At 36.2% G+C, this 26,911-nt stretch overlaps 2 protein-coding genes and 1 non-coding gene across 4 annotated transcripts in view; 2 read left to right on the top strand and 1 right to left on the bottom strand.

The window, feature by feature from the left end:
* LOC123871834 (protein tweety) overlaps positions 1–12,085 on the bottom strand; it is a 97,653-nt gene extending 85,568 nt beyond the window's left edge. The window contains exon 1 of one of the 2 annotated variants that reach the window (XM_045915830.1): positions 11,799–12,085. The gene's annotated coding sequence lies outside the window, so the exon portion shown is untranslated. The remainder of the gene's footprint in view (positions 1–11,798) is intronic. The other variant, XM_045915827.1, reaches the window with a different exon arrangement.
* Positions 12,086–12,721: 636 nt separating this feature from the next.
* Positions 12,722–15,657, top strand: LOC123871849 (cytosolic Fe-S cluster assembly factor NUBP2 homolog). Its single transcript, XM_045915849.1, has 4 exons — positions 12,722–12,916; positions 13,522–13,798; positions 14,194–14,365; positions 15,352–15,657. Exons 1-4 carry the CDS (start codon positions 12,806–12,808, stop codon positions 15,584–15,586), a joined length of 795 nt encoding a protein of 264 aa, XP_045771805.1. The 5' UTR covers positions 12,722–12,805; the 3' UTR covers positions 15,587–15,657.
* A 637-nt stretch (positions 15,658–16,294) lies between these two features.
* Positions 16,295–16,456, top strand: LOC123872233. The gene has a single exon (XR_006797440.1). It is a non-coding gene; the product is annotated as a U1 spliceosomal RNA (small nuclear RNA).
* Positions 16,457–26,911: the final 10,455 nt, after the last annotated feature.

Genomic DNA, 26,911 nt, shown 5'->3' with positions numbered 1-26,911 from the left:
TAAGTGAAGCTTACTACAATATATTAGTGACAACCGTAACTAAATCGAATAAGCCGTTTCTGATATTAGCGTGCACAAACACACAGACAAACAGACAAAAAAAAAATTAATTACAATTTCGGGTTCGGCATCGATATAAAAAAAGTAGCAGGGGTTGTTATTATTAACAACCCCTGCTACTTTTTTTTATATATTTCCATTGTACAGACACCACTTTTCTACAATTTTATTATATGTATAGATAGATCTTTTGACGACCTCCAGTGCGCAGTGGTAACGCGGTGGATTTGTATGACGAGGGTCCCGGGTTCGATTCCCGGCTGGGCCGATTGAGATTTTCTTAATTGGTTTAGGTTGGCTGGTGGGAGGCCTTTGGCCATCTTGATTCAAGGCCCATTTTGAATCCGCCATTTTGGTTTTATTTTTCAGCTCCCTGTCAATTGGATGAAGTTCTGAGTGACATTTGTTCGAGCACCCCCCACCTATCTTCAATACCCTGGCCGTGCTCCTCACTGAAATCCTCAATCATCAGCTCTATCCATATTTTTCCTCCGAATAATTTTTTGTCCTCTATACGAAATCATCGGTAAAAAAAAAAACATACAAAATTTTCAGAAGAGGTGATCAAATGAGTCAGTCAGTCAGTCAGTCAGTGAATCAGCACGAGCAGAATAGTATAATAGTTATATAGTATAGATATAGTATAATAGTTTCATATTTACAAAAACGAAAAATCTCTCAAAGAAATAACAAAAATTAATAGTGCTACACTACTCCATTCCATTTTTTGTTCAAGTTTGCTTCTAAAATCACCTTATTCAGCTTCGAGTGCAATAATCGATTTACATTGCGGCTTAATCACTGAGGTTAGTTTACAGGACTTGAATGTTAGCGGGAATGTATAAATGGAGCAGTTGAAGCTACATAGGGTGAATTTAGAAACGTGTGCCATGTTTGGGCTCTTGTGTTGTATGCCACGATGTGTCCATGCTTAGAAAGTCATTGACCTATATGCTAATACATTTCGCGGTTACATCTTTTAAATCGTTGTTATAGTTATTGATTTTTAATTAAAATCGATTGGGTTTTCTGCCAAATAACGTGCTTATTAAATTATATAGGTATGTTTACGATTATGACGAGTATCGATTTTTTTAGTAAATTAAAACCCTATAGGCATATTATGACTTAAATGAGCAGAGTCGTCCACTTTTTAGCAAGTTCCTGGTAAGTTGAAAAATTTACTTACGTGAGTAAAACTTAGAAGTGTGATTGCGGCCTTAAACTAATTTGACGGGCTAAAAATTTTTTAGAATGAGGCAGATAATATGGAAACTAAACCGTTGTGGTTCTAACAAAGTATCTTAGATCTACGACTAAATAATGAAACACTATCAATATAATAACTTAGGTTAGCCCTCTCCATAGTTCACTCCGCCATGCGAAATATCCTTAGGGGATAAACTCTATCAAACTTTAACATAAAGGCGATTAGTTATAATAAAAAAGCATGTAGGTATGTTCCTTAATCACATACTCGCCATGGAACTCCACCAAATACATAAGGCCTAATTCGAAAGTGCCTTTATCAGTTGCTTTTTATGGTATTCCATAGAATAATCTTCCACCTTAAAATAACGTCCGAGCGTCATAAGTTTCTTCCTGACAAAAGGATTTTCGCCATCATCTTAACCCATTACAACACTACTGAACAGTGGTTTCCTCTCCAGAATAAGTAGAGTTTAGGCCAATTTAGTTTATCACGCCAGCCAAGTGCGAATTGACATCTTTGAGAACATTATGAAGAACTCTCATGCCGGTTTCCTCACGATATTTTCCTTCACCGTTCTAAATAACCTTAATTACGAAGCTCCATACCAAGAGAAATAAAAACAAAGTTCAAGCCGGGCATTTTCGTGAGCGGGATCAGAAACGACACGATTAATTTCAAGAAACTGTGACTATTTAATCTGCTTTCGAGACGAAATCTTTCCGCGGCGCGAGATTTACGTAACCGCAGAATAAATAAACAAAGTTCTCAAGACTGAGGAGTCTAGAATGCCAAGATGTTTTTATTTTTAACCCCCGACCCAAAAAGAGGGGTGTTATAAGTTTGACGTGTGTATCTGTGTATCTGTCTGTGGCATCGTAGCGCCTAAACGAATGAACCGTTTTTAATTTAGTTTTTTTTGTTTGAAAGGTGGCTTGATCGAGAGTGTTCTTAGCTATAATCTAAAAAAATTGGTTCAGCCGTTTAAGAGTTATCAGCTCTTTTCTAGTTTTCTTGTAGAAAAGAAGGTTAGATAACCGTTAGATTCATAATATTATGTCAATAGACAAATGTCAAGCTGTCAAGATGGACGTTGCCTAAATACATAATTATTTTGAAACAGTGGGTTTAAATAAAAAGAGCAAATCAGTATAATCGCACTAATTTATTTTATCACTTCACTCAACACATTAATAATTACTCTCATATATTTGTTACTACTACACTTATTTACTTATTACACATTTATTACACACTTATTACACTTATTTACAGAGACCGGCAGTATTTCAGCTTATAATGCGTACGATACAATAATAATCCTAAAAATGAGCTCGCATAGCTTTATATGGCGTTATCCCCACCGAAGGCATTCGGCAGTGGTGGCGGAGTTGCGTTCGGCTGTCAATGGCGCTGGCGTTGATTGGCTGTCATGGCGGCAGTAGGCTATGATTGGCCGTCTTGGCGGTTATCGGCTGTAACAGGCGGTGATTGGCCAGCTTGGCTTGACTCGGATAGTCTGGTTGGCGTTGGCGCGTTGCGATTGGCTGAGGCGGCGTGGCGTTACATTCGGCCGTCCTGAAACAATGAATTGCTCCCGCAATGGAAAAATGCTTGGTTAGCTTTCTGGTAGACAATAGCTCAACAAGGTCTTCGGTTTCAAGTTATTTATCGGAACAGTTAGCACTGTTGGATATAAGAGCCGTAGGCGCTGTGATATGGCTTTAAAGAGTCTGCTCAGGCATGTACAAGCTTCGTAGCCTCGAAACCCCTTAACACTTCGAGTTCTCTTAATGCCTACCAGCTTGGTTACGAAAATGAACCTGAGTAAATGCTATCAGTGTTTACTTCTATCGCAATGCTTGTGGGAACTTGCCACTAAATAACTAAATTCCTTTGTTATAATTAAATGAAATATTAATTTTGTCAGTTACATTATCTAGTTAGCTTTATCCTATCGCTTGCTATCCTTTACCGAGCATTTGCCTTGTTACGCATAACCATCCCGAGTTCGCTAATTTTACATTAATAGTAACATGGCATCGTGACCTAGGTAAATACCAAATTATGGATATCACATTCATTGAGAGTATTGTCAGTAGTCCAAATAATATCAGTTAACAGTTTGTCCAATCATTTTATTCGCAGTTTCGCTAGGACCTGTGGCACAACGCGTTTAACATGGTCTGGTTAGTGCTTGGATTGGCTTGACTAGGCACTTGGCTCGTGGTAGTATCATGGAGGTCAAAACATACCTAACTATTAATCAGTCGACACTCGGAAACTCTAAAATGTCTACTAGTAAAAGCATTCTTATGCTCACTTTATAAGTTTACTAGGATGTCCAAATAAGGCAAATTATGTATAATATTCTACGAAACTGATCGTTTTCGGCTAATAACAAATTTTGCAAAAGCATCTGTAATAATCAAATTGTACCTACACTACTGATGAGCGATATCCTTTCGCTGTCTTACAAAATGGTTTTACAAAATGTGGTCTGTATGAACTCTACAAAATTCTAATCCAATGCCATTGGTCTGTGATCTAAACTGCAATCTTATCTACTTTAAAACCAAGACGAAACAAAAGAACACTATTTAATTTATAAATTATTATCGTTTTCAGTTGTACTACTTTTCCACGTTTTACTTTAGAGACATTTTTGAAAGAAAAACCGTCAACAGACTGGCTTGTAGAAAGGAAAATAGCTTGTAAATAGCTTCTCGTGAAGCTGTGAATGCTATTACTCTGACTTGAAAAGGAATCTCACTTAAATCCTTGCAGGGAGATCTCTCAACGAGCAACGAGATGAAAGTACTCCTATTGAAAGTAAAACTTGGCTTTCGAAAGTAAAAATTGGCTACCGAAAGTAAAACTTGACTACCGAAAGTAAAACTTGGCTACCGAAAGTAAAACTTGGCTACCGAAAGTAAAACTTGGCTACCGAAAGTAAAACTTGGCTACCGAAAGTAAAACTTGGCTACCGAAAGTAAAACTTGGCTACCGAAAGTAAAACTTGGCTACCGAAAGTAAAACTTGGCTACCGAAAGTAAAACTTGGCTACCGAAAGTAAAACTTGGCTACCGAAAGTAAAACTTGGCTACCGAAAGTAAAACTTGGCTACCGAAAGTAAGACCTGGCTGCAGAAAGTAAGACCTGGCTGCAGAAAGTAAGACCTGGCTGCAGAAAGTAAGACCTGGCTGCAGAAAGTAAGACCTGGCTGCAGAAAGTAAGACCTGGCTGCAGAAAGTAAGACCTGGCTGCAGAAAGTAAGACCTGGCTGCAGAAAGTAAGACCTGGCTGCAGAAAGTAAGACTTGGCAGCAGAAAGTAAGACTTGGCAGCAGAAAGTAAGACTTGGCTGCAGAAAGTAAGACTTGGCTGCAGAAAGTGAGACTTGGCTGCAGAAAGTGAGACCTGGCTGCAGAAAGTGAGACTTGGCGGCAGAAAGTAAGACTTGGCGGCAGAAAGTAAGACTTGGCGGCAGAAAGTAAGACTTGGCTGCAGAAAGTAAGACTTGGCTACTGTCTTCACTTCGGCATCTATGTAATTCCGAAAACAGTTCACGATTGAATTTAGGTAATACAGGATCATCAGTTAAATTACAGTTTTCTATTCCATTCCTATTCCCTACTATGTAAGCTACATAACCAGGCAGGCATTCTAACACCAACTGAACTCAAGATATTATGTAAAACGTCAGTCTAGTCGGCTTAGTGAAAATTCTTACGGTACGTCCGGTCTACCTGACTAACAATGAACGGCACAAAGCTAAATCATGGCTATAATTAAAAGTGCCACTTGAACTTTCTACTTACATTATGATTGGACCGACAATCTAAAGGTAGAATGATAAAATTGACTCGATTGAAAGCTTGTTGGCAAAAGTACGTAACGTACATGCTGCCTACAAGCACTACTTTTTTTCTAAAATGACAAAAGCATTATCAAAATCATAAGGATGTCTAACTGGTAATAATTATTATTACGTTTCCTCCAAGTGCCCGATTCTGCCTACATTACACTACCTATTTGTATTTACTCATACGCTGTGCCACTGGCTTGTATATTATACGAGACAGTCCCAAAGCTGTGAGTAAGATCTACTTACTATGCTCTCAATCATTCAAAGAATGTGATTTAAACTACAAGTTACAACACGTACAGACTTCATAAACACTAACTTTTAGTAAAAATAAAAGAACAGTCATACCATACAGCATAAACGCTTAACAGCGCTTATGTGACCCCAAATAGGCGACAATGCGGCGGCTTATAGATACCCATTGGCTGCATCGTTAGCGCGCCACGATGAGGTGCTTCGCAGTGACGCGCTCGGCATCAGGCACACAGCGCACAGCAAAGCATCAGTGGTGACCATCGTAGGCGATGACGTTTGCACTTCACGAACTCACCAAAAATTCCGAGAAAAGAAAGATAAGCACAATATTATTGTTTGACTACAAGTAGCTCCCAGTCGATTCATAAAGTACGTCTGCCCCAATTATGAAGATCTATATTCATATTACATAACAATCATATAACCACATGAAAATCAATTTCACAAGAAACTCAAAAGTGAACATCATAAAATAATTCGATTTTACATTCAAATTGCGATCGCCATGCTATATGCAAAACTGAGTTTGAGCACACTGAAAGTGTTCATCAACCGATTCTGACGTAAATGATATTATTGTACCCTTAAAAATAATTTATAGGTACCCCACACGTACCCAGTGTTGTCTGTATGACTGCAGCGGGAATATCACGTCGACGACGCGAAAAAAATAACCTTAAAGGTTTATAGAACCTTATACTATGACTGAGCCTTGTGCAAATAAAAACACTAATAGCGTCAAAGCTTGTTTCTTAAAAACTTCTGGTTGAAATTTGCGGGTAGACTGAGAGCTATTGTTACCATCCGATATACTAGATTTTTTTTTATTAATTGCTGCAAAAGTAGGGATTAGGCGTTTAATCAGTATGTATTTGTGTCAGTTCATAACCTCTCAACAATTTTAACCGATTTTGATAAATGATACGTCATTCGTCTTGATGGCGTGTGTGTCAATGGATACATAAAATTCTTTAAACAATCAATGTTGTGGATTTTATACGATTTAATATAAGAGCCGAAAAATATGCAGCGCAAACAGCAGTCGGGAGTTTTTATTTTTTACTATTTAACTTATTGAATTACTTGTTAACTTTTTCGTACCGGTAGCACTCTAGAATTAAACTGCGAATTCAAATTGCGCGTATCTCGGCGAGATGCAACGTGAAAAGTGGATGGTTGAGCGGGTTTTTACCTAATTCGATAAAAAGTTGACTAAATAAATTGGTTGAAATTTTAGCATTAGTATTTACCGCCTTTATTTCATCAGTTATATACATACAGCACGTGTATTTTTGTTAGGAAAACTGTAAATAAAACAATACACACGAATATCACATTCACAAAAATTAAAACTAAAACTCGTCGAGCTAGCTACCTTGCCTTACCCAAAACTAGAACAATTTATGGCAGAAAAACCCTTACGAAGGAGCTAAACTGTACAACAAAATACCTGCACACATAAAAAAAATGTACACTCATTCAATCCATTGAAAACTGAATAATTAGCTGCTCACATTATGAGTAATGCGAATTACTTCAGCAAATGCGCTGAATGAGTACTTCATTAAATGGCGAATATTGTAAACTTTATTTTCTCATGTAAATGACCTTTTTTTATGAGAATACGTCTTTAAACCTAAACCTTTATTTGACGGTCAGATATGCCACAAATTATAGTTATATTTTTAGCTTCAGCTATCACTCAAACCATTCACTCTATCCGCGAGCGTATAATGACCACCTATCATAACCCGCGTGCCCTAATACTAATTTCATAACCTCAAACAGGGTGTTAGCAATATTAACCTTTCACGGTCATCTCATCAGTAGAGGTTACAAACACGATCAACCTCATTACACTATGCATCAATATCATTAAAAACGGGATTAAAATTTGAAATGGAATAATGGATGGATCATACCTCAGTTATTACGCGTAGAAGTTGAGGGTAGGTTGCCATCGGGCGTAGAAACCATGCACGCTGCAGATGAATGTACCTCCGGTTCAAAACTCTTCTAAGGACCTTCCGGGCCCCAGAAGTGGACGATCTTCATTGTCGCTTGATTTTTTACACGGTGATTCGTTTCCCTCTTGCGGAGGAACAAAGTAGCCGGCATGTATTTGCCGAATCGTTAATTGGCGCGATTATGCATCATAACTTTCTTTATTAATCCCACTTCTGAGATGAAACAGTGGGTTTAAATAAAAAGAGCAAATCAGTATAATCGCACTAATTTATTTTATCACTTCACTCAACACATTAATAATTACTCTCATATATTTGTTACTACTACACTTATTTACTTATTACACATTTATTACACACTTATTACACTTATTTACAGAGACCGGCAGTATTTCAGCTTATAATGCGTACGATACAATAATAATCCTAAAAATGAGCTCGCATAGCTTTATATGGCGTTATCCCCACCGAAGGCATTCGGCAGTGGTGGCGGAGTTGCGTTCGGCTGTCAATGGCGCTGGCGTTGATTGGCTGTCATGGCGGCAGTAGGCTATGATTGGCCGTCTTGGCGGTTATCGGCTGTAACAGGCGGTGATTGGCCAGCTTGGCTTGACTCGGATAGTCTGGTTGGCGTTGGCGCGTTGCGATTGGCTGAGGCGGCGTGGCGTTACAATTTATTTGAAAATGATGTTTTGGAAAACTCGTCTTTATCTTTGGATTTACTTTGGATCGTCGGGGGTGTTATAAATTTTTAATTTACACTTGTTACTGAACTTGATATTCTAACTAATCTGTTGACAAAATTAACCCGGTACAATCATAGACATTTAGGATGACTTTGAGGATGGAGGTTTTTCATTTTTAAAACTATTCTATTGTCATCCAATCACAGATTAAGGAATCGTCGTCATGATGAACCCATCGCCGGCTCATTACTAAGCACGAATCTACTCTCAGAATGAGAAAGGGTTGGCCAAAGTCAAGTGCGGATTAGCAGACTTCACACACCTTTGAGAACATTTTGAAGAACATACAGTACAACCAAATTAATAATGCGCATAGAAATCTTCGTCACTGTTCGGCAACGGTCGTATGATACACATGATATTGACTCCTATTTGTTTACAACAAGGTGCAAAATGCAAGTGCATTGTTTAGGGCTCTTACGATTCAATGATTCGGAATACGACAATTAGCGAAGATCTGCATGCGCATTATTAATTTGGTTGTACTGTACTCTCCTCACGATGTTATCTTGCACCGTAAAACAAGAGATCGTTTAGTTTAATCGTTTAAAACGCACATAGCTCCGAAAAGTTAGAAATGCGTGCTTGGGATCGAACCCCCGCACAACCTCCTGGCTAGGAGGCGGACGTTTTAACCGCTGGGCTAAGATTAAGGATTGGTCTAATCCAATCCTCATGGTCTCCTCCAGTCTTTAATCTAAGCCTCCGATGTTTTCCATTGTAGCTAATCTGCACTCACAACTAACTAACCATAACAACAAGATGGAATCTGCGAATAAGTGCGACTCCTTTCTCGACATCTGCCACAAATAGTTTTGTTTTTCCACTGGAGGTTTGTTGTGCACTAGTACGAAATAGCCGCAGAACTAAACAACCTTATTCTTCTGATTTGGATCATTCACACATTTAAATTCAATTATTTTCGTGACTCGCATTTTCTCGAATTCGAATCAGGCAGAACGACATGCTCTGAGATCCTTGTATTAACTAGTCCAATATGTTAAGTGATTCGTTCAGTTTCAAACCTAAAGATGAAAGTCACGGAATGAAAGCAATAGGAAAACTAAAGTGAACGACTAGTCCGACGGAGTAGCAAGCTGAAGCAGACACGTGGACAGGCCGTTTCTTTTGATGGCGACCGCTGGGATGGAGATGTATTGTAAGATGGAGACACCGGCGGCGGCGTATCGGGTGAGATAGATACAAACAGGCTTATTGATTGAATTCAGTTTCTCAACGTATTTCGTGATGAGAGCTGAACCTACTTACCATATTTAGGACCAATTTTAGATAATTTGGGGCAATTGTGGGTACTTAAACTAATCGAGGGGCATACCACCACGCACTGTATTTTGACCTAGAGCTTCGGTGTTATATTTACTTTAGTAAATATTTTTTTTAGAGGCAGGGTCTCCATGTTATCGGATCGCTCAAAATGAAAGATTGAATTACCATACATACCACCATATGTTTTGGATGTTTGTTCACACTTTTTTTTAATAGCTTTTTCGTGCTTGGGACTCGACCGACTTTATGGCAAGCAGGTCGTGTTCGTCTACATTCACCCGTTGGTTTCACGATTTTTTGTGGGATAATAAAAAAGCCGTTATTATTTATTTATTTATTTATTTAATAAAAAAGCCGTAAAATCGAACATGTCCATATTTTAACACTTTCTAAATTGAAATAATCATCAAATAACTGTAAAAACGCAGCGTGGCTTTCAATAATGCGTCGCGCTGCGTTCAGGTTATGCTGTGATCCCGTGGCTTCTTCGCTTGCCACACTGTTCTAAACATCCACTTACGTGACAAAGCCATGGCCCTGGTACTTATTTATGTTGATCTGGGCTTGATGGAGGTTTGGGCTTTATAACTTATATGATTCCCCCATTTTTCTCCGTTGTCAACCCATGGCTCACTATTGAGTACGGGTCTCCTCTTAGAATGAGAAGGGTTTGGCCATAATAACCCCAATCGAAGACCAAGAGCATCACATAGCTAAAAGGGTTATTTCTTGGACAAACACACACACAAAATAATGGTTTTCTGCATGCAAACGCACCTAAAACTGAACAATACGCCTAGCCTGTAAGAGATTGCTCTAGCAAAAAGGACGCCTTTGCACTCTCTTGCATAGTTTTTTATGTAGGTACCTATCTTACATATATTATTTTCTATACTTAAGTATAATTTATGTTTATGTGTGCAATAAAGTTTTCTAAATAAGTATGACATCGTCATCATGATCATCTTTAAAAATATGACATCAAAATACATATGTAATAATTATAATATCTTTACTCTGTGGCATGTTCTGAACATAATATCTAGTAATGTCGCAAAATTTTAATCAAGCCAAAAGTACAACCACCCTCATAGTTATTATAAAAGTGTGACTCACGGGAGTGAGGGGTGCACTAATGGCTTCACCTCCACCCTTATTTATACATTCAAACCCTAAGGTCACAGCCACACTGTGATAACTTGGTATGCATCATGCATGTATTACTATTATTATAACTGCCTCCTTGGTCAACTGGTTAGCATGTTCGACTGTGGGACCAAATAACTGCTTAAGTGTTACTAAAGTGCGGGGGTAGGTCACAAAACAAAAATTTGACACAATAAGTTTCAGTCTAGTATTTGGAAGAACATACCATAGCCGTAATTACTTTTACCCCACATAGACAAGATTGTGACCTATTTTTCCCCATATTTTAATTATTCTAAGCCCCAAGAGGGTGACGTCGTCAAGTGATGCATTAGGTCAGGCCAGGTGTGCACACATATTATGTTTTATTCATACATGGCACACGCTTAACTAAACAAATTAGCAATTTGTATACAATGCAAGTTGTAGTCTAAATTCTAATCTTACAAGTAGATATACCTACTTAGTTGCCTAGAGTGATTTATATGTGCTGAAAGTTTCAAAAATAAAAAGTCCATATTCTACTAGATACTTCATAACTATGTAGGTAATTGCATAGTTAACCATGTAGCCTGTAGTTAAATTTGCAACAAAAAAATTGCTTGATTTTAACTTTACAAGCAGTAAAGTTTATTTAATCGTTTTTATTTAAGTACCAAGTTTTGGAGACCAACAATAATTGTTATTATTTGTTATGCCAGGCTGCAAAGTCATTATTTGGCGCAATGAATTCAAATGCACGAAGCCCAAATTCAAGTACTTTAATACAGAAGATTCTATGAAGTATAAGCAATTAAGAAAAGGGTCATGATGATGGGTTGATGATGATGATGAATAAAGTATCTAACTAAAGGATCATTCTATGATAGTACTTAGTACAACGATAGTTGATCTATGTAAGTATGTAAGTATGATGTAAGTATATTGTGTTTCTTTACCTAAGTATTTAAGTAAATGAAAATATGAAAATCTCCACATGAGGTGTGGCTTATTACAAATAAACAATGGAGAAACAATACTATGATAGACTTTAACTGAGTAGTTATTATAAAAATGTTATTAACAGTGTTATGACTGCAATCGAGCACTCTTTCGGAGCCATTCGGAATGGATCGAAATCGAAACAGATTGACGAGTGCCGCTAAGACGCAAGCAAGCCACCTTACGATCAACTCAGCGCGGCGGTTCACTTTAAGACTTAAAATGAGTTAAAAAAACATAAAAACCTTAAGAATTATGCAAAACTGTTACGGTAAATACCTTAAAATAGCTCAAATCGTAGAACTGCGGTCTAAATCTCCTGCCGTGGGGACAAAACCATGCACAGCCACTCAACTCAAATAAAACACACTACAGCGAAGTTCACAAAGAAAAATAATCAAAAATGATAAATGTAACGATATCACGAACGATTTGTGTCAGAAAACGTCCAGCAGTCTGTTACAAAAGAGAAGAAATTTAGCATTTCTTAAAATAAATACCGGCACACAACTAACACGTCCTCCACGCAAAAATCTCAAATAAAACTGAAAAAATTTAACCTGTCGCCAGATGGCGGTTTTCAACGCATGCGCTGTCAAACTTTTGTCATTCACAGACTATAACTCGAACCATACTCGATCAAACATGTCGAAAACTATTCTCCACAGTCTTCTAAGTGAAAACTAAACGAGAATATATCAGAAATCTATGGTAAGCAGTGACTAAAGGAACATAACTCGCTTTGTTGTCGGTCTGTTTGTTTGTCTGTTCGTCACAAATATTTTGTCTTCAGTTCAGACTTTCAGAGCAAAAATAAACCGTCTGTTCACTTTTGGTAGTATCTTGGTTGACATGTTTCTAAAGTTACCCGAACCTACCGTACTCAAAGTGGAAATCAAGTAGTATTTCCACTTTTAGGGATTTTGCCCTATTTTAGGGCAAAAAGAGTAATATTAAATGCCACTTAGGGCATGTTGATATGGGTACAACATAGACTAATATGGATTAAAATAAAATTTCCGATGGTAGCCTTAAAAGGGCAGAATAACAAAAAAATCTGCATAGCGAAATAATAGCATATTAGGAAAAATTAAGATGAATTTCTACTAAAACTAGGGTAAAAACAAAATGCTAAGTGAAAACACTGGAACAAAGACTAATAATTTAGCAAGGAATCATGAATGTCAAAATCACAGACACGGAGCAAAATCAGTAAATTAAAAAGTTTGTTGGTTATGGTTTGTTGATATTTCGAAAAATAAAAGTTGACTTGATTCAAAATAAAGATGTTGGAAAATGTAAAACGTGTTATATTAGTTCTATCTGGTAAAGGAGGTGTGGGAAAATCTACAGTCAGCACACAACTAGCGCTAACATTAAAAGAAAGAGGTTATAAGGTACTTACGGTTTATTTATTATTTTCTTGATTATAAGGATAGGGCCTAGGACTTGTTGCAGTTCTGTTATTACCGTTCTTACTGTGCTCAAAAAGTATATAAATCCCTATTTTTCTGCACTTAAGATTACACTTTGAGAAGTCATATCAATCTACCGCTGGCACACTCAGTACGATTCTCCCATAAATATGGATTCTCCTCTCAGAATACGAAAGGCTTAGGCCAGTGGTTATTATTCAAGCTTAAGGCCATAGTAGACCACGCTGGCCACGCCATTGGGTATTGGGTGACTTCACACACCTTCGAAAACATTTTGAAGAACTGTCAGGCATGCAGGTTTCCTCACATAATGATGAAAGAAGATGTTGCAACTTCAGATTGGACTACATGTTCTCTTGTCTTGTTAATGACACCGCTGGAGTGCTATTTACAATTCTTTTTTGGTAATGACACTACCACAAAGTTCTACTTTAAATATGGTGTTGTTACTAACAATAATATTAATGTAAACAACACCCAGTAGTTTTGTCCAGTGGTATAGTTGACAAGACATGCTGTTCTACTGGTTTTGCAATCACTGTATCTAATATGTTTATTAACTTTAGGTTGGATTACTCGACATTGACCTATGTGGCCCCAGTGTACCTTACATTTTAAATTTGGAAGACCAAAACATTCACCAAGGGCAAGGATCAGAGGGTTGGATTCCTGTATATTTGGATAAAGAACAAAGACTTGGTGTCATGTCTATAGGCTTTTTATTGAAGTCTCGCAATGATGCTGTTGTGTGGAGAGGGCCTAAGAAGACTTCCATGATCAAGCAGTTCTTGGAAGATGTGTACTGGCAGGATTTGGATTTCCTAGTGATAGATACACCCCCAGGTACACTGCATTTACTTATAACTATACTAGATGATGCCCCCTACTTTGTCCATGTGGATTAAGGTTTTGATAATCCCATAGGAACTCTTGAATTTTCCGGGATAAAAGTTACCTATGTCAATTTCCGGGATGCAAGCTACCTCTGTCCCAAATTTTATGTAAATTTGCATAGTGGATGGGCAATTAAGAATCCTGTGGGTTCAACCAATCGCCTCTGATTGGTTGGTGCTCTCTCACTTTTTTGTACAATGCATTGCTGCAACAAGAATATATTAAATTCAACCAATCACAACAATTGCAATTCTAATATAAATGATTAGTGCAGGTTTTTGAGAACCGACCTGCTGGTGATTTTGATAAACTAAGTTTAACGAAATATCCTACACAATTTCCAGGAACATCAGATGAGCATATAACAGTAATGGAGAACCTCCGGAATGTGCCACAGTGTTCCGCCATACTGGTGACTACTCCACAGGAAGTCGCAATAGAGGATGTGCGGAAAGAGATCACTTTCTGCAGGAAAACGGGCATTCCTATCATGGGCATCATTGAGAATATGAGTGGGTGAGTATAACCAGTAAGGCACAATGTATATACATACAGAGTGCTGTACAACCTAGGTAGAGCATCATTTATCATCTCCAATACCTCCTCAAAAAGAAAAAAAACTTATAAAAAAAGCTTTCAAAAATAAAAGTTTTTTCTTTTTTATAGATACACTTCAAAGTCCATCTGTCTGTCAAGACCGTTTTTCTCAGTAATGTGTGGAGGTACTGAATACTAATAGCTTTTATATTAGCACTAGTGACCTGCCCCGGCTGCTCACGGGTAGCACTTTTCATGGAGATCTCTAATTTTTTTGAAAATAAAATATAAATATATCACAATAAAATATAGCTTATAATGTCATAGTATTCAAAATATTTTATTAGAGATTACTTCCGACAAACAAACTTCCAAACTTTACCCATTTATAATATTAGAATAGATTCAAACAATCGATATTTCCACACAGTATGGCCACATCTGTGTTAGCACAGAGCTCTCTTCCAAGCAACAATGTGCATGGTAGAGATTTCTATAAATAAAGGTTTATAGTGCGCGACAGGTTGAGATGGCAATCGGGGTATGAGGCGGGGGGGACGCCCGCACACACCCACACGTAACCCGCAGCGGGTAAGCGTGAAGGGTTGTGTGGGGCGTCCCCACCCCGGTTGCCATCTCAACCTGTCGCACACTATACCCATGTCATAACATTTTAAATGTGTAAACTTAACTTTGTAAACTTTCCATTCCATTTCATAACTAACCAATGCCCACATTTTAGATTCAGGTTTCTTGAAAATTTTTCAATTATCCAGCATGAAAGTGTGTATTTTAACAGAAAGCATATCTCTGCCTTTCATTCAAATTGGTTCAGTGATTGAGCAGTGAAAAGGAAACAATAAGACACACTTGTCTTTATCATATTAGGATGGTAATATTTTTAATTGGCCCCAGAAAAATTGTTTCTAGTTTGATTTGGTTGAATTTTTATTTTTTATTTCTAGGTACGAATGTCCATCATGCAGTGAATGCACAAACATATTTTCAAGTGGCGGCGGGAAGTCCCTGGCAGAGCTATCCAAGTTACCTTTCCTAGGTTGCATCCCCATAGACCCTAGAGTAGGGGCTTTGGCGGGAAAAGGTGTTGCCGCCGTCAAAGAGTTGCCAGAATCAAACACCAGTCGAGTGTTCAGTGATTTAGTTGTAAGAATTAATGAAACTAGCTCAAATGGCTCATAGAATTAAGTTATTAAATATAATGTTGTACTTATACAATTTTTATGTAAATAATTGTTCAGAATAAATAGTATTTTTTTAATAAATATTGAGACATTTCATTATTAGCATAACATCTTATCAGTTTTTCGAACCAAGTATTTGCCCCAACAAGGCAATGCCACTTGGCCTCGCAACTTGATCAGCTATGCCGGTTACTGTTTCTCCTATGGATCTCCTCATTTCAAATCCAAGCCTTTGCACCTGAAAAAAACATGCCATACCATAATGTACTCTGATCTGCGCCACGTTTTTTGCAAAGTTAAGAGCCACTGAGGGTTAAAAGCCACAGGGGAACGGGATGATGTCTTGAACTGCTATTAACTATTGGATAACTAGAAATCGGATGGGACGTATCGTCCCAGCAACTATATCAACCGTCCCCTTCCGTCCGACACGAGAAAAAACCATGTTACATGCTGGGCAACAATTTTTGTCTGCAAAAGATGTGCTGCCATCTAGTGTAATGTAGGTAACTAGAACTACTTAAGCTGTAGCGCGTACCTACATGGCGTACAAAGTACGTTCCAAGGTTCCAACTTTCATTGCACGCTGCTTTGTAGCTTAGATGTTCACCGCTAGATAGCGCTGCACAGTATCGCCGTATTTACGTGTCGCGCTAAGGAGACTTGATCGTCTCTAATGACGACTCCCGGGCTGACTAGAATAAGCATACTTACCTGGCATAGGGGACACCGTGATCAAGAAGGCGGTTCCCCCAGAGCGAGGCCCTTCCATTGCACTGCGGCTGGGTTGACCTCTGCGATTATCCCTAATGTGGATAACTCGGATGCGTAATTTTTGGTAGTGGGGACTGCGTACGCGCCGTCCCCCCAGAATCGAGTAAAGCTGACTGTAGATTATAATCTTCGCACAAGTCACACGTGATATTGATTTCAAATTATTTTTAATCAATTAAACTTTTACAAGTGCTTTAAGCTTTTGAATCGTCAAAATAATCTACCACTGGTTCGGAATGCCGTTCCTACCGAGAAGAACCAGTAAGAAACTCGGCGGTTGCTCTTTTCAATTTCAAGTATTCAATATGCAATAATGATTGAAGATTGTGTTGTGTAGGTCCTATCCTATTGAATCTTCTAATAGGTGCTGCTAGTATTCTATGCTACTACTCGAAGAAATGTTAGTAATTTTTAAAATTCTAAAGTGGATGAATTCATAAAACACTTATTTAGTATATTTATTTAATTATACATCACACCGATAGTAGTTATAATATTCTTATCATAATATAATATATTCCATTCATAAAAATATTTAATTTGTAATTTGTATATTACCTATTAAAAAATTCGTAAAAATAAATTCAAATGGAAACTTTTGTTTGTAAATACCCTGTTTTGAATATAAGCGATTAAAATCGTATTAAAATAATATTATAATTAAATTAAATAACAAACGATCTTATACAGTCAATAAGTGATCCTATCACTTAATCCAATTAAAAAAAACAATACTTAAAGTATTAAAACTTAAAGTCACTGGATAAATCTTATAGAACTAAAATCTTTCATGATTCAACAAAATGAAACAATGAACCGTCTAAAGGTCGTAGCTCATTTACACAACACCGCTCCAGCAGGGTAAAAGTATAAACACTCAAATATGGGCTTAAAGTAGTACTCTGTACGTAGATTTTACAGTGACAATATGCAACGCGCAGAGGAGCTTGCCGCAATCTAGCCACTCGACGGTTGACGTCCTTTACTCTATGATCTCGCTTACCGCGCGCTTCAAGCGAGTGGCCCACGCATCTACAGCGTGCGGGCCACTCGAGCAAGTTGTAACGTGTGAAGTAGGGAGACACCGTACTACTACTACTGTCGGCACGTGAACAACTAGCGGTCCCTTCGATTTGAGGCGGAGCCGTTCGTGTATTGCGTGGGCACGGTAACGTGTAAATGAGCTACGACCTTTTCACCCCTTTTCAACTTCAGTAAATAAATCTATCAAAATTGAGATATCAATTTTTAATTTTTATTATTAATTTTGGCAAGAATTTTTTTTTTTTTGACAGAGAGCCACAAAAGCACAGCCAACAAAAGAATTAAACTTAAAGTAAGTCATGTTTAAATAACTATGTCTTTCAACTAAGAATAGTGCCGCAAGAAATGAAATAGCAAACTTGAAATGATAATATGTATTATGTAGTTGAATTGATTAAATTCGTTAAATCTCCACTTATTGAATTTGTTTTGAACAACTCAGCATTTTCAAAAATATAATTATCTATTATATTTTTTCTTTCTTTAATCTAGTGTTTTTATTTTGTTGCTAGAACAAGTTTGCAGTTACCTACGCAATTCGATGTTTTTCTCAATTGAAATGCATAGTAGGTATGACTTAGAACATTGTACTAAATGCACTAATACTGGCAACAATTAATAATAACATCAACACATTCAGATCTTAAAATTCTAACTATATAATATACCATTGATTTCTAGGCTATGGTTATCATATTTACCAGACATTAAGGGTGACCAATCAACGTTGAGCTATGCCGTGCTCAGCTAAGCTAACTTTCGAGCTACTTCTAAGAAACTCGGCGGTTGCTCTTGTCAAAGATATTGTTACATATCAAGTCTTTGAAAAGAGCAACCGCCGAGTTTCGTGCTGGTGCTTCTCGGTGGGAAAGGCATTCTGAACCAGTGGTAGATGCTCTTGACGATTCAAAAGTATTTGTAAAATTTTAATTGAAATAAGATGTTTATTTTGTTTTATTTTTATTATATGTTCATTATCTTCATTATAATCTAAGAAAAACGATAGAGAATACACATCACAGGGCAGCATAGCTCAGTGTTCATTGTTCATCCTAAGAGAAGTCACCATAGCGCGCTCTCCAGCGCTTCCCATACAAACGCAGTTTGGTTTTAATTTGGATATCAAGCAATCAAACTCAATGAAATTTTGCAGACACATTCTAAAAATAAATATCAGTGCCTGTGGTTTGCATAGAGATTGTAATCATTCATCTTGTTGGTTTCTTAGATTTTTGTAAAATAAGTAGTTTTAAAGTTACACAGGCTCAAAGATTTATAATCGCTAAAATATGAGTTCTCATGCACCATTTTGACTTTATGTGTCAAATACTATGTCAAAAGTACGATTTCCTTAGTGAACGAATAAGAATAATTCATCTACGACTTACCAGGATGCATGGTCTACGACCTTTGCCTTTCCTGAAAGGGATAAAAATAAAACTAACTAACCTTAGTGAACGATACTTTTGACATAACAGTTGACCCATAGAGTTAAAATGGTGCGTAAGAATCATTTTGTACGGACTATACTTTTGGGTAAGGTCTGACGAAATCACAAACACAATCTTTATGATAAATTATTATACTTTTATTTCATATTTAAATTTATTAACTTTTACATTTGTGTCAAATAAATGTTGTTCCTCTTACGTTAGTATATTTCCGAATGTCGTCGTTTTAAAACCACTCTTACAGGTAACCTCTCCACGTTTATTAGCCACTCCCCTTTTTATCTTATCGTTATCGGCCAATCCAAATTGTACAATGAATAAACTTAGTGACTAATATACAAATCATCAAGCTCGTTTAACAAATCATCTAAGTAATAAAGATGTTTTCATCTTATATATTGATTACAAATATTATCCTTTATTATGCTACAATTCATCAACTAAAAACTATAAGAATTTTATATACAGTACGTTTATCGATCAGATGTTGAACAACTTCAGCCAATCAATGACGCCTTCTAATATGATGTTATGATTTGTTATGATTTGAGTGGCGCCAACTATCTAATCAGTAACTTCTATACGTTTATAGATAATTAAGATGGGCCAAGCTTACAGCTCGGCCATCCTGTTTTAAGCGAGTCTCATCGCTTTTAAAAAAAAAAATTAAAACTTAAGTAACATGTAAACTTCACAACCAAAATGACAAAGACTTAGTTCAACAAAACAAAAAAAAATTAAGATAGTAATTAATTAAATTAATATTCTTGCTAACCTTAACTAGAAGGAATATACAGTTTTATTGATACATTGGTATTGATTATGATTGCAACTTAATTTTAGAGCACTCGCAGCAACCCTTTCCATCCGATATAATTAGAAAATAGCAGATAAACTCAATTCAATTCCAAACTATTTACCCTCGCAACTTTACCTGCCAGTCTACAGTAGCACTCAAATTTAGCCTTTAATCTAAAATTCATTTTTCTGTTCTCTTCCGCTAATATTAAAATAAAAAGATGCAGACACTCTAAATTTATAAATAATTTTTCAAAAATCATAAAGATATCAAAAATTGCGAGACCAGTAGCAACTAAAGGAGGCCTCCATTTAATCAAAGAAGGTAGGTACATGCATAAAGTCCGAAGTATCAATTATAACTCACAAGCCAATATTTTACAGGAACACTCAATAGAGATTTGGGGATGAGCATGTAAAACTAATTACTAAAAACTACTTTAAAGGGTTTCAAGTATCTCAAAATAAATTGTTAAAAGTTCTGTTCCAACTAGACTCTCCTTCCCACTAAAGAATTATATAAGAAAACTGATGAACTATATTATATAAGTCAATTATACAAATTCAAAATATGTCTATTTGTTAGGAAAATACTATTAAAGTCCGTACATACACGCATCACTTTAAAGCTAAATCTCATAAATATGGTACACAAAACGAACATACCTATTATGCTACAATTACATAAAGCTAGGACTAATTATGGTATGTAAACTACCTAGCTCTACTACATAATGTACTTGCCGAAACTCATACTGGAGGAAAAATCTTTTACAAAGTTTAAAGTTTAATCAAACAGTGTCAAACACCATAGATATCTTAGCTAGATGTAGGTATAGTTTGTTAACGAATATAACGTGTTTTGACTTTTTATATTATTGTATAGTCACCATACCTTTAAAGATTATGTTTTCTTCTATATTTATATTTAGAATCGGGAGCGATTCTTAATATGAATACGTGTAAGTGAACTTCTTGTCCTTTTGATAAAATAAACTCTCTAAACTTAAAGTTAATCGCCGCCAGTTCTCGATTTAAATCACAAAACATTTTCATACACTTTCAACGCAATAGTTTTACGCACGTATTTTCTTCTTCCCTTCTTATTGGAAAATCGCGGATTCCGAGCCTTGGCGCGTCTCTCTTCTACCGGGATACATATATGATTGTCCTTATTTCCCTCCAGATCCAAATTTTTAATGACCCTTATCCTAGGGTCTTTTCCCTCCAGATCCAAATTTTTAATGACCCTTATCCTAGGGTCCACCTCCTTCCTCCTATAGGACTTTTTGTCCATAGCCCGTAACCTCGGGGCTTTTCCATCCTTTCCTTCCTTGGGACTTTGTGTCCCTGACCCATACCTAGTTTTGGGTCATCCTTTCCCTCATTTGTTCATTTCCAACATCCTTGGATCCTGCAAACATAAAACACTTTGAGTAGACCGTTCATTTAATTTTGTTTCATAAGCATCCATCATAATACAATCCGACCTAAGAGAAGTAATTTTACTTGGTAACCTAGAAAACCTATTATCATTATTATAATTTAGTTTTCTCCAGTTCCGTACCCCTCGAAGGGTGCCTACGAGACCCTATTTTCTAAACCTCTGCTCTCCGTCCGTCTGTCCGTCTGCACGTGCGTCACGGCCCGAACCGCGAACGGCGTATCGTGAACCGTGATAGATAGAGAGTTGAAAGGAACGTGATTACGGATGTATGAAAATCCTATGCCTGGTTGCTTCCAATTCAAACTTTTTCTTTTAATGCAGATTACGCTTCCCATATTTCTTACAATTACCTATTGTTTTTTTTTCTAGCAAAATCCACATTCTGAAGTACTAATGGACAATGTTAAACAAACGCCAGGGTACAGTAGTTGCGTCACTTGTGCCTCTTAACCATATAATATCTACATGCAAAAAGAATCTTTGATTTATAATTTCACATGATACTTATATATTTTATTTTAGCCATAATATGCACCATATGGCGTACTTTGTCGTTTCGAGTAACATAAGCAGAACTACCAAATTCGACCCTGGGAACGACACAGTCGCGACTCGCCGCCGAATGATACCTATTAGTTTATCATTAATTCCTTTTCATAGAGAAAAGCGATATCAACATAATAGCAGGAAAAAAATGAAATAAATATTCCGTTCGATACATCTCTATTCTCTACGACATCAAAATCTCTATCACAAGCTGATCGATCATAAAGATTAGAAGAAAGTAGGTACCTTATACATTATTTTATATGTTAACCGTAATGACCCGCATCTGTTCGATTTCCCTTTATTCGTTTCGTAAAAGATTCATCCTCGTACGTCCATCATCATCATCATCGTCATCTACATCGTCATCATCATAAGGTCACTGTTGAACATAAACCTTCCCTAGTAAGCACCACACGTACTGTCCTCAGCCTTCCTCATTCAACCCCTGGTTCCTATTGATACAAACCACTAAACCCCCCCCCATCAAATGTGTACCTATCTACATCCATCCATCATACCCAAATGCCGTGCTGGTTGATGTGATGAGCGACAAAGTGTTAACCTCTTCAATACGTCATGGAACTGTAGGAATAGCCATGGAAGACCTCCAAACCGAACGTTGATATTTTGTGTAAGTGTCAAACGAGTCAAAAAAAATATTCTTGTCCATAAAGGAACAAGCCACGATATAGATTCTTCTATCGGAACTTAAATATTCCAATCACTGCATGTATTCCAACTAATCAGTTTGCTACTGTATATTTGAAGTTGATAATAAATAAAAATGTTAGCTTAATTAAATTCCTATGATAATTCGATTTTTGGTGCATCAACCAGCTTCACCTATTATGTAAAATTAAATATATATATTTTTTTTTAAATTACCGGCTGTACATTTTAAACTAACCTAAGCAAAATATACTTTCTTACTAATAACTTAATCTTAAAAATTTTCAAGAGGATCCTTCCGCCTCAAATTAACTCAATGATAAAAATGAACAGGAAACTTTAAATGTTGTAAAATCCAGCCAATGCTTCGTACCTTGCCTTATTAATCCAATAGGTACTTCTTTGGATTTTGTCAAAACAAAATACTTTTACTTGTTGAGTGTATAATAAATAAATAATGTAATAAATCAATTAACTGTTAAAGCTAATAACTTTTACAGAAAGCGAACCTCATGATATCTCTTATGAGTTTTAAGCGTAAAATTACCACGCCGAAAACAAAACATGAGCTGACAGTATTCTTATTTGATATACGTAATCCAGTAATACTATATCTATCTACATAATTCGTAAATATGTATGTATAGTTTGTAAGTTACTATTTCACTTTATGCTGTTTCAATGTTTTAAGTTATTATTTTTATCTTTGTCTCATTTTTTTAGTTTAGCCTCATTCTATTTTTAAACTTACTATTTCGCTATAATATTTACAAGTAACCTCATCGAAGACTACACGGTCTTCTGATAACCCAACAAGCATTTATCCAACAGCTATCGCTTTCACCCGAACGGAGGTTCCCTGAAATATACTGAGATAACAATACCTAGTTGACACATGGATGTACAAGAGCGGCAACAAGCTATGACCTCCTCTAGTCATAACTATATCTTTATGATTGTAACATTTCAAACAGTGAAAGTATGTATAAACGATTTCGTCCATAGGACATGCGCTCTAAAGAATGTTAATATAATTATCAGCAACTAAAAGCTTGAAGAAACTAATAGGTACAACTTGTCTTTGAAGTATGAAAATATGCACATTTATCAAGTATACCAGTCCATCAAACATTAAAGTACGCATTTATAAAATGATAACTCACTTATTAATCAAGATAACTACCTGTTTATCAAACCTACCCTACCAAATATAAATAACTACTCACCAAATGTAATACTTTATAACTTAAGTAAAAATATGAAACAAATGTGCATCAACCACATACATACACTCTTCAAATTCATCCATTTATCAAAATGTTATATAACATAACCATTCACCAAATCCATTATATACTTAGTTCATTAAATCGTTTAGTCAAACTTTACTCCACTTGCCACGATTGCAAATTTTCCAAAATAATCAGCCGCAAACATTGCAGCTCATCTCACTTGATAATGCATCCCTCCCTCAGAAAAACAGGCATTAGGAATGTCTTTCCAAGACGCGCGAGAGACAGCCACCGTGGCTTTTCGCGAGATTTAATCCAAATTGAACTAATGCCTAAATAAATGATTTAATTAGAGGGCGATTGCTTTTGCAACCTCTAACCGTCCAATCAAACACCGAAAGTATTCAATAATCCGAGACGTAAATAAAAACCCGTCAGAACACCGTATTTATAAAAACAGAGACAAGAAAAAGATTCCTCCTCGCAATAGATCGCGTGACATCCAACAAGTGAATTATCGACTTTATTACACAACTTATCCTCAACATGTTTTACATCATTTCCTACAATTGAAATCTTTCTATTTTAAATACCCTAACTACAACTTCATAATCCAACCAAAAATCAAACTAGATTTATCCCTCGGTCCCACATCTTTAATGCTTTTTTTTTTCTGTTTGGGTAACTAAAACAAAAAAAAATATATACTCATGTTATAAAACGTTGTCAAAGCTTTCCTGAACGCGCTAAATAAGCAAAAACATAAAATCAGGCGAAATGCCAGACCAGCCGAAAACCCTTCAATGCTTAATCATCCTAAAAAAAAAAATTATGATCAATATTCATATTATTATCATGAGATACTACCGGCGCTCCTAAGCGAAATTTATAAGGCACCGCATTTCGATTTTATCAAATAGACTGATCAATTTCGAGAGCACAACAAACGTGGTTTCCTGAGAGTTTTGTTAACTAAATGCATATCGAAACCATCGAAACTGAACTATCGCGAAGCGAGTCAAGCGAGCGTGAATTTTTTTTAAAATATATTTCTGGGATAATGTCATGCCACAAACGCGAGCGTAGTGCAAAGATATTTGCCTAAAATTTCTTGCGTACAACAAAGAAAATAGTATTTTGGTAGTAGGTACTTATTATCGCGCCCTGCCCTAAGGGCAGTACTGTAGGTATATTACCATTAAAAAAAAACTTACTCTAATTTTAATAGAACATTTGCCAGGAATTTAACCCGCCAAGCGATGTTATTCCAATAAAAACAAAATCATATTGCATTTAAATGCGGCAGTACACAGTTAATTGCGTGAATACAGGTAAAAAAAAAACCCCGCTGCCCATATACTATACCTACCTACTACTCGTAGTACTCAAATTATTGTGCCAGTATTAAAAGTAAATTAGCTGTTATCTAGCGTGGTAGACTACGGCCTAAACCCTTCTCATTCTGTGAGGAGACACTTGTTGCTCAGTAGTGGGCCGGCCATGGGTTGTTCATGGTGAGCTGTTATCAGCAAAGTTATGTTTGAAACTCAAACATTACGCGTTTTAAGTGGTAAAAATAGATAAATGAAAACATTTCTCCTCACTTTTGTAAAAAAAAACACTTATTTATGCACCCCGTATTTAAAACTATCTGACTACCTACCTACCATAATTTTAAATTTAGTTAAAGAATAACCAGATAAGATAAACCTACTTTTACACCCATTTTAGGATTTATATTTCTCAAAATGCTCAATTTATTAACCCTGGTCACTATTACTTTATTACAACGGATCACCTTCATTTTTATCAATTAACATTTTATATCCCCAATCACTCAGTAACCATTACAAGTAGAGGCGGATTATTTCACTGGCAGGCGTAAAACGAAAAGCTATTTCATGTAACTTTTTCTACCTTATCCCAAAGCGGTTTACAAAAAATAATAATTTCACAAAACAACATTCAAGATGCCCAATGAGTGCTGTGTGATAATATCGCGTCACTGTGTGCTAGAAAAAGGAAAACATCTATCTATACAATGAATGCAGCAAACGATTGAACCTAAATCCAGAAATTCACCTTCCGTAAAACAAAACCACTAGGTATGTGAAAATAAATCCCTATCGTAACTCTTAACCAAACTAATTCGGCACACGATTACAAGTGTGAAGATTGAAATACCACGTTCCGTGAGATATTCACCTGTGAAATCATTTAATGAGAAATAAAACCCCGGCAGGACATAGTAGATACATCCTGAAAACTATTTAAAAGTAACAATAACGCCCATCATTAAGTAAACCACACTTTTTATATTGTTTAACACTATGTTCACTATCTATTCCATTGTACCCACGATACAGGATAACCTAGTGCGGGTACCACCAGAAACAGGAAAATTGTACAAGACTGTATTTTGTAAATAAACATTTTTCATTTTTCATTGTAAAATAAGCCTTCTAAATACCTCAATGTTATTTAAACCACAATTTGAAGGTCGATCGCATTTGTATAACCAATATACAAGATGAATTATAAACATGTGGGTAATTCTAGGTATCATAACGTTATATAATTTCCATTCCAACTCGGAGCAAAGCTTTTTAACAAAATGATAACTAAATGTAGAACAAACAAAACGAAAACCCACACAAATAAAAATAAAAAAAAAAATTACCATTAATAGCTATCAATAAAAATAAAATCATGGAAAGATCCTACCCGTTTATCCAGAAATCCTTTGATGCCATGACTAGGTACTTTGATATATTGAGGCCCAAATATTGGCCTTGTGCTCCAAAATGTCTGTGGTCTACTAGACCTCCACTTCTTTCTCGTTCCTCTGTATATTTCCACTTGTTTCTCTGAGTCGTGAGCGTGACAAGAAAATATTATATTTTCTTGATGTCCCTCTTCTGACCTTTTGGGTAAGGTCTGACGAAATCACAAACACAATCTTTATGATAAATTATTATACTTTTATTTCATATTTAAATTTATTAACTTTTACATTTGTGTCAAATAAATGTTGTTCCTCTTACGTTAGTATATTTCCGAATGTCGTCGTTTTAAAACCACTCTTACAGGTAACCTCTCCACGTTTATTAGCCACTCCCCTTTTTATCTTATCGTTATCGGCCAATCCAAATTGTACAATGAATAAACTTAGTGACTAATATACAAATCATCAAGCTCGTTTAACAAATCATCTAAGTAATAAAGATGTTTTCATCTTATATATTGATTACAAATATTATCCTTTATTATGCTACAATTCATCAACTAAAAACTATAAGAATTTTATATACAGTACGTTTATCGATCAGATGTTGAACAACTTCAGCCAATCAATGACG

The sequence above is a fragment of the Maniola jurtina genome, chromosome 14 (genome assembly GCF_905333055.1).
Source record: "Maniola jurtina chromosome 14, ilManJurt1.1, whole genome shotgun sequence".
Lineage (NCBI taxonomy): Eukaryota > Metazoa > Arthropoda > Insecta > Lepidoptera > Nymphalidae > Maniola > Maniola jurtina.
The sequence above is the reverse complement of the archived record's forward strand: the minus strand, read 5'-3'. Positions and strand labels throughout refer to the sequence as shown.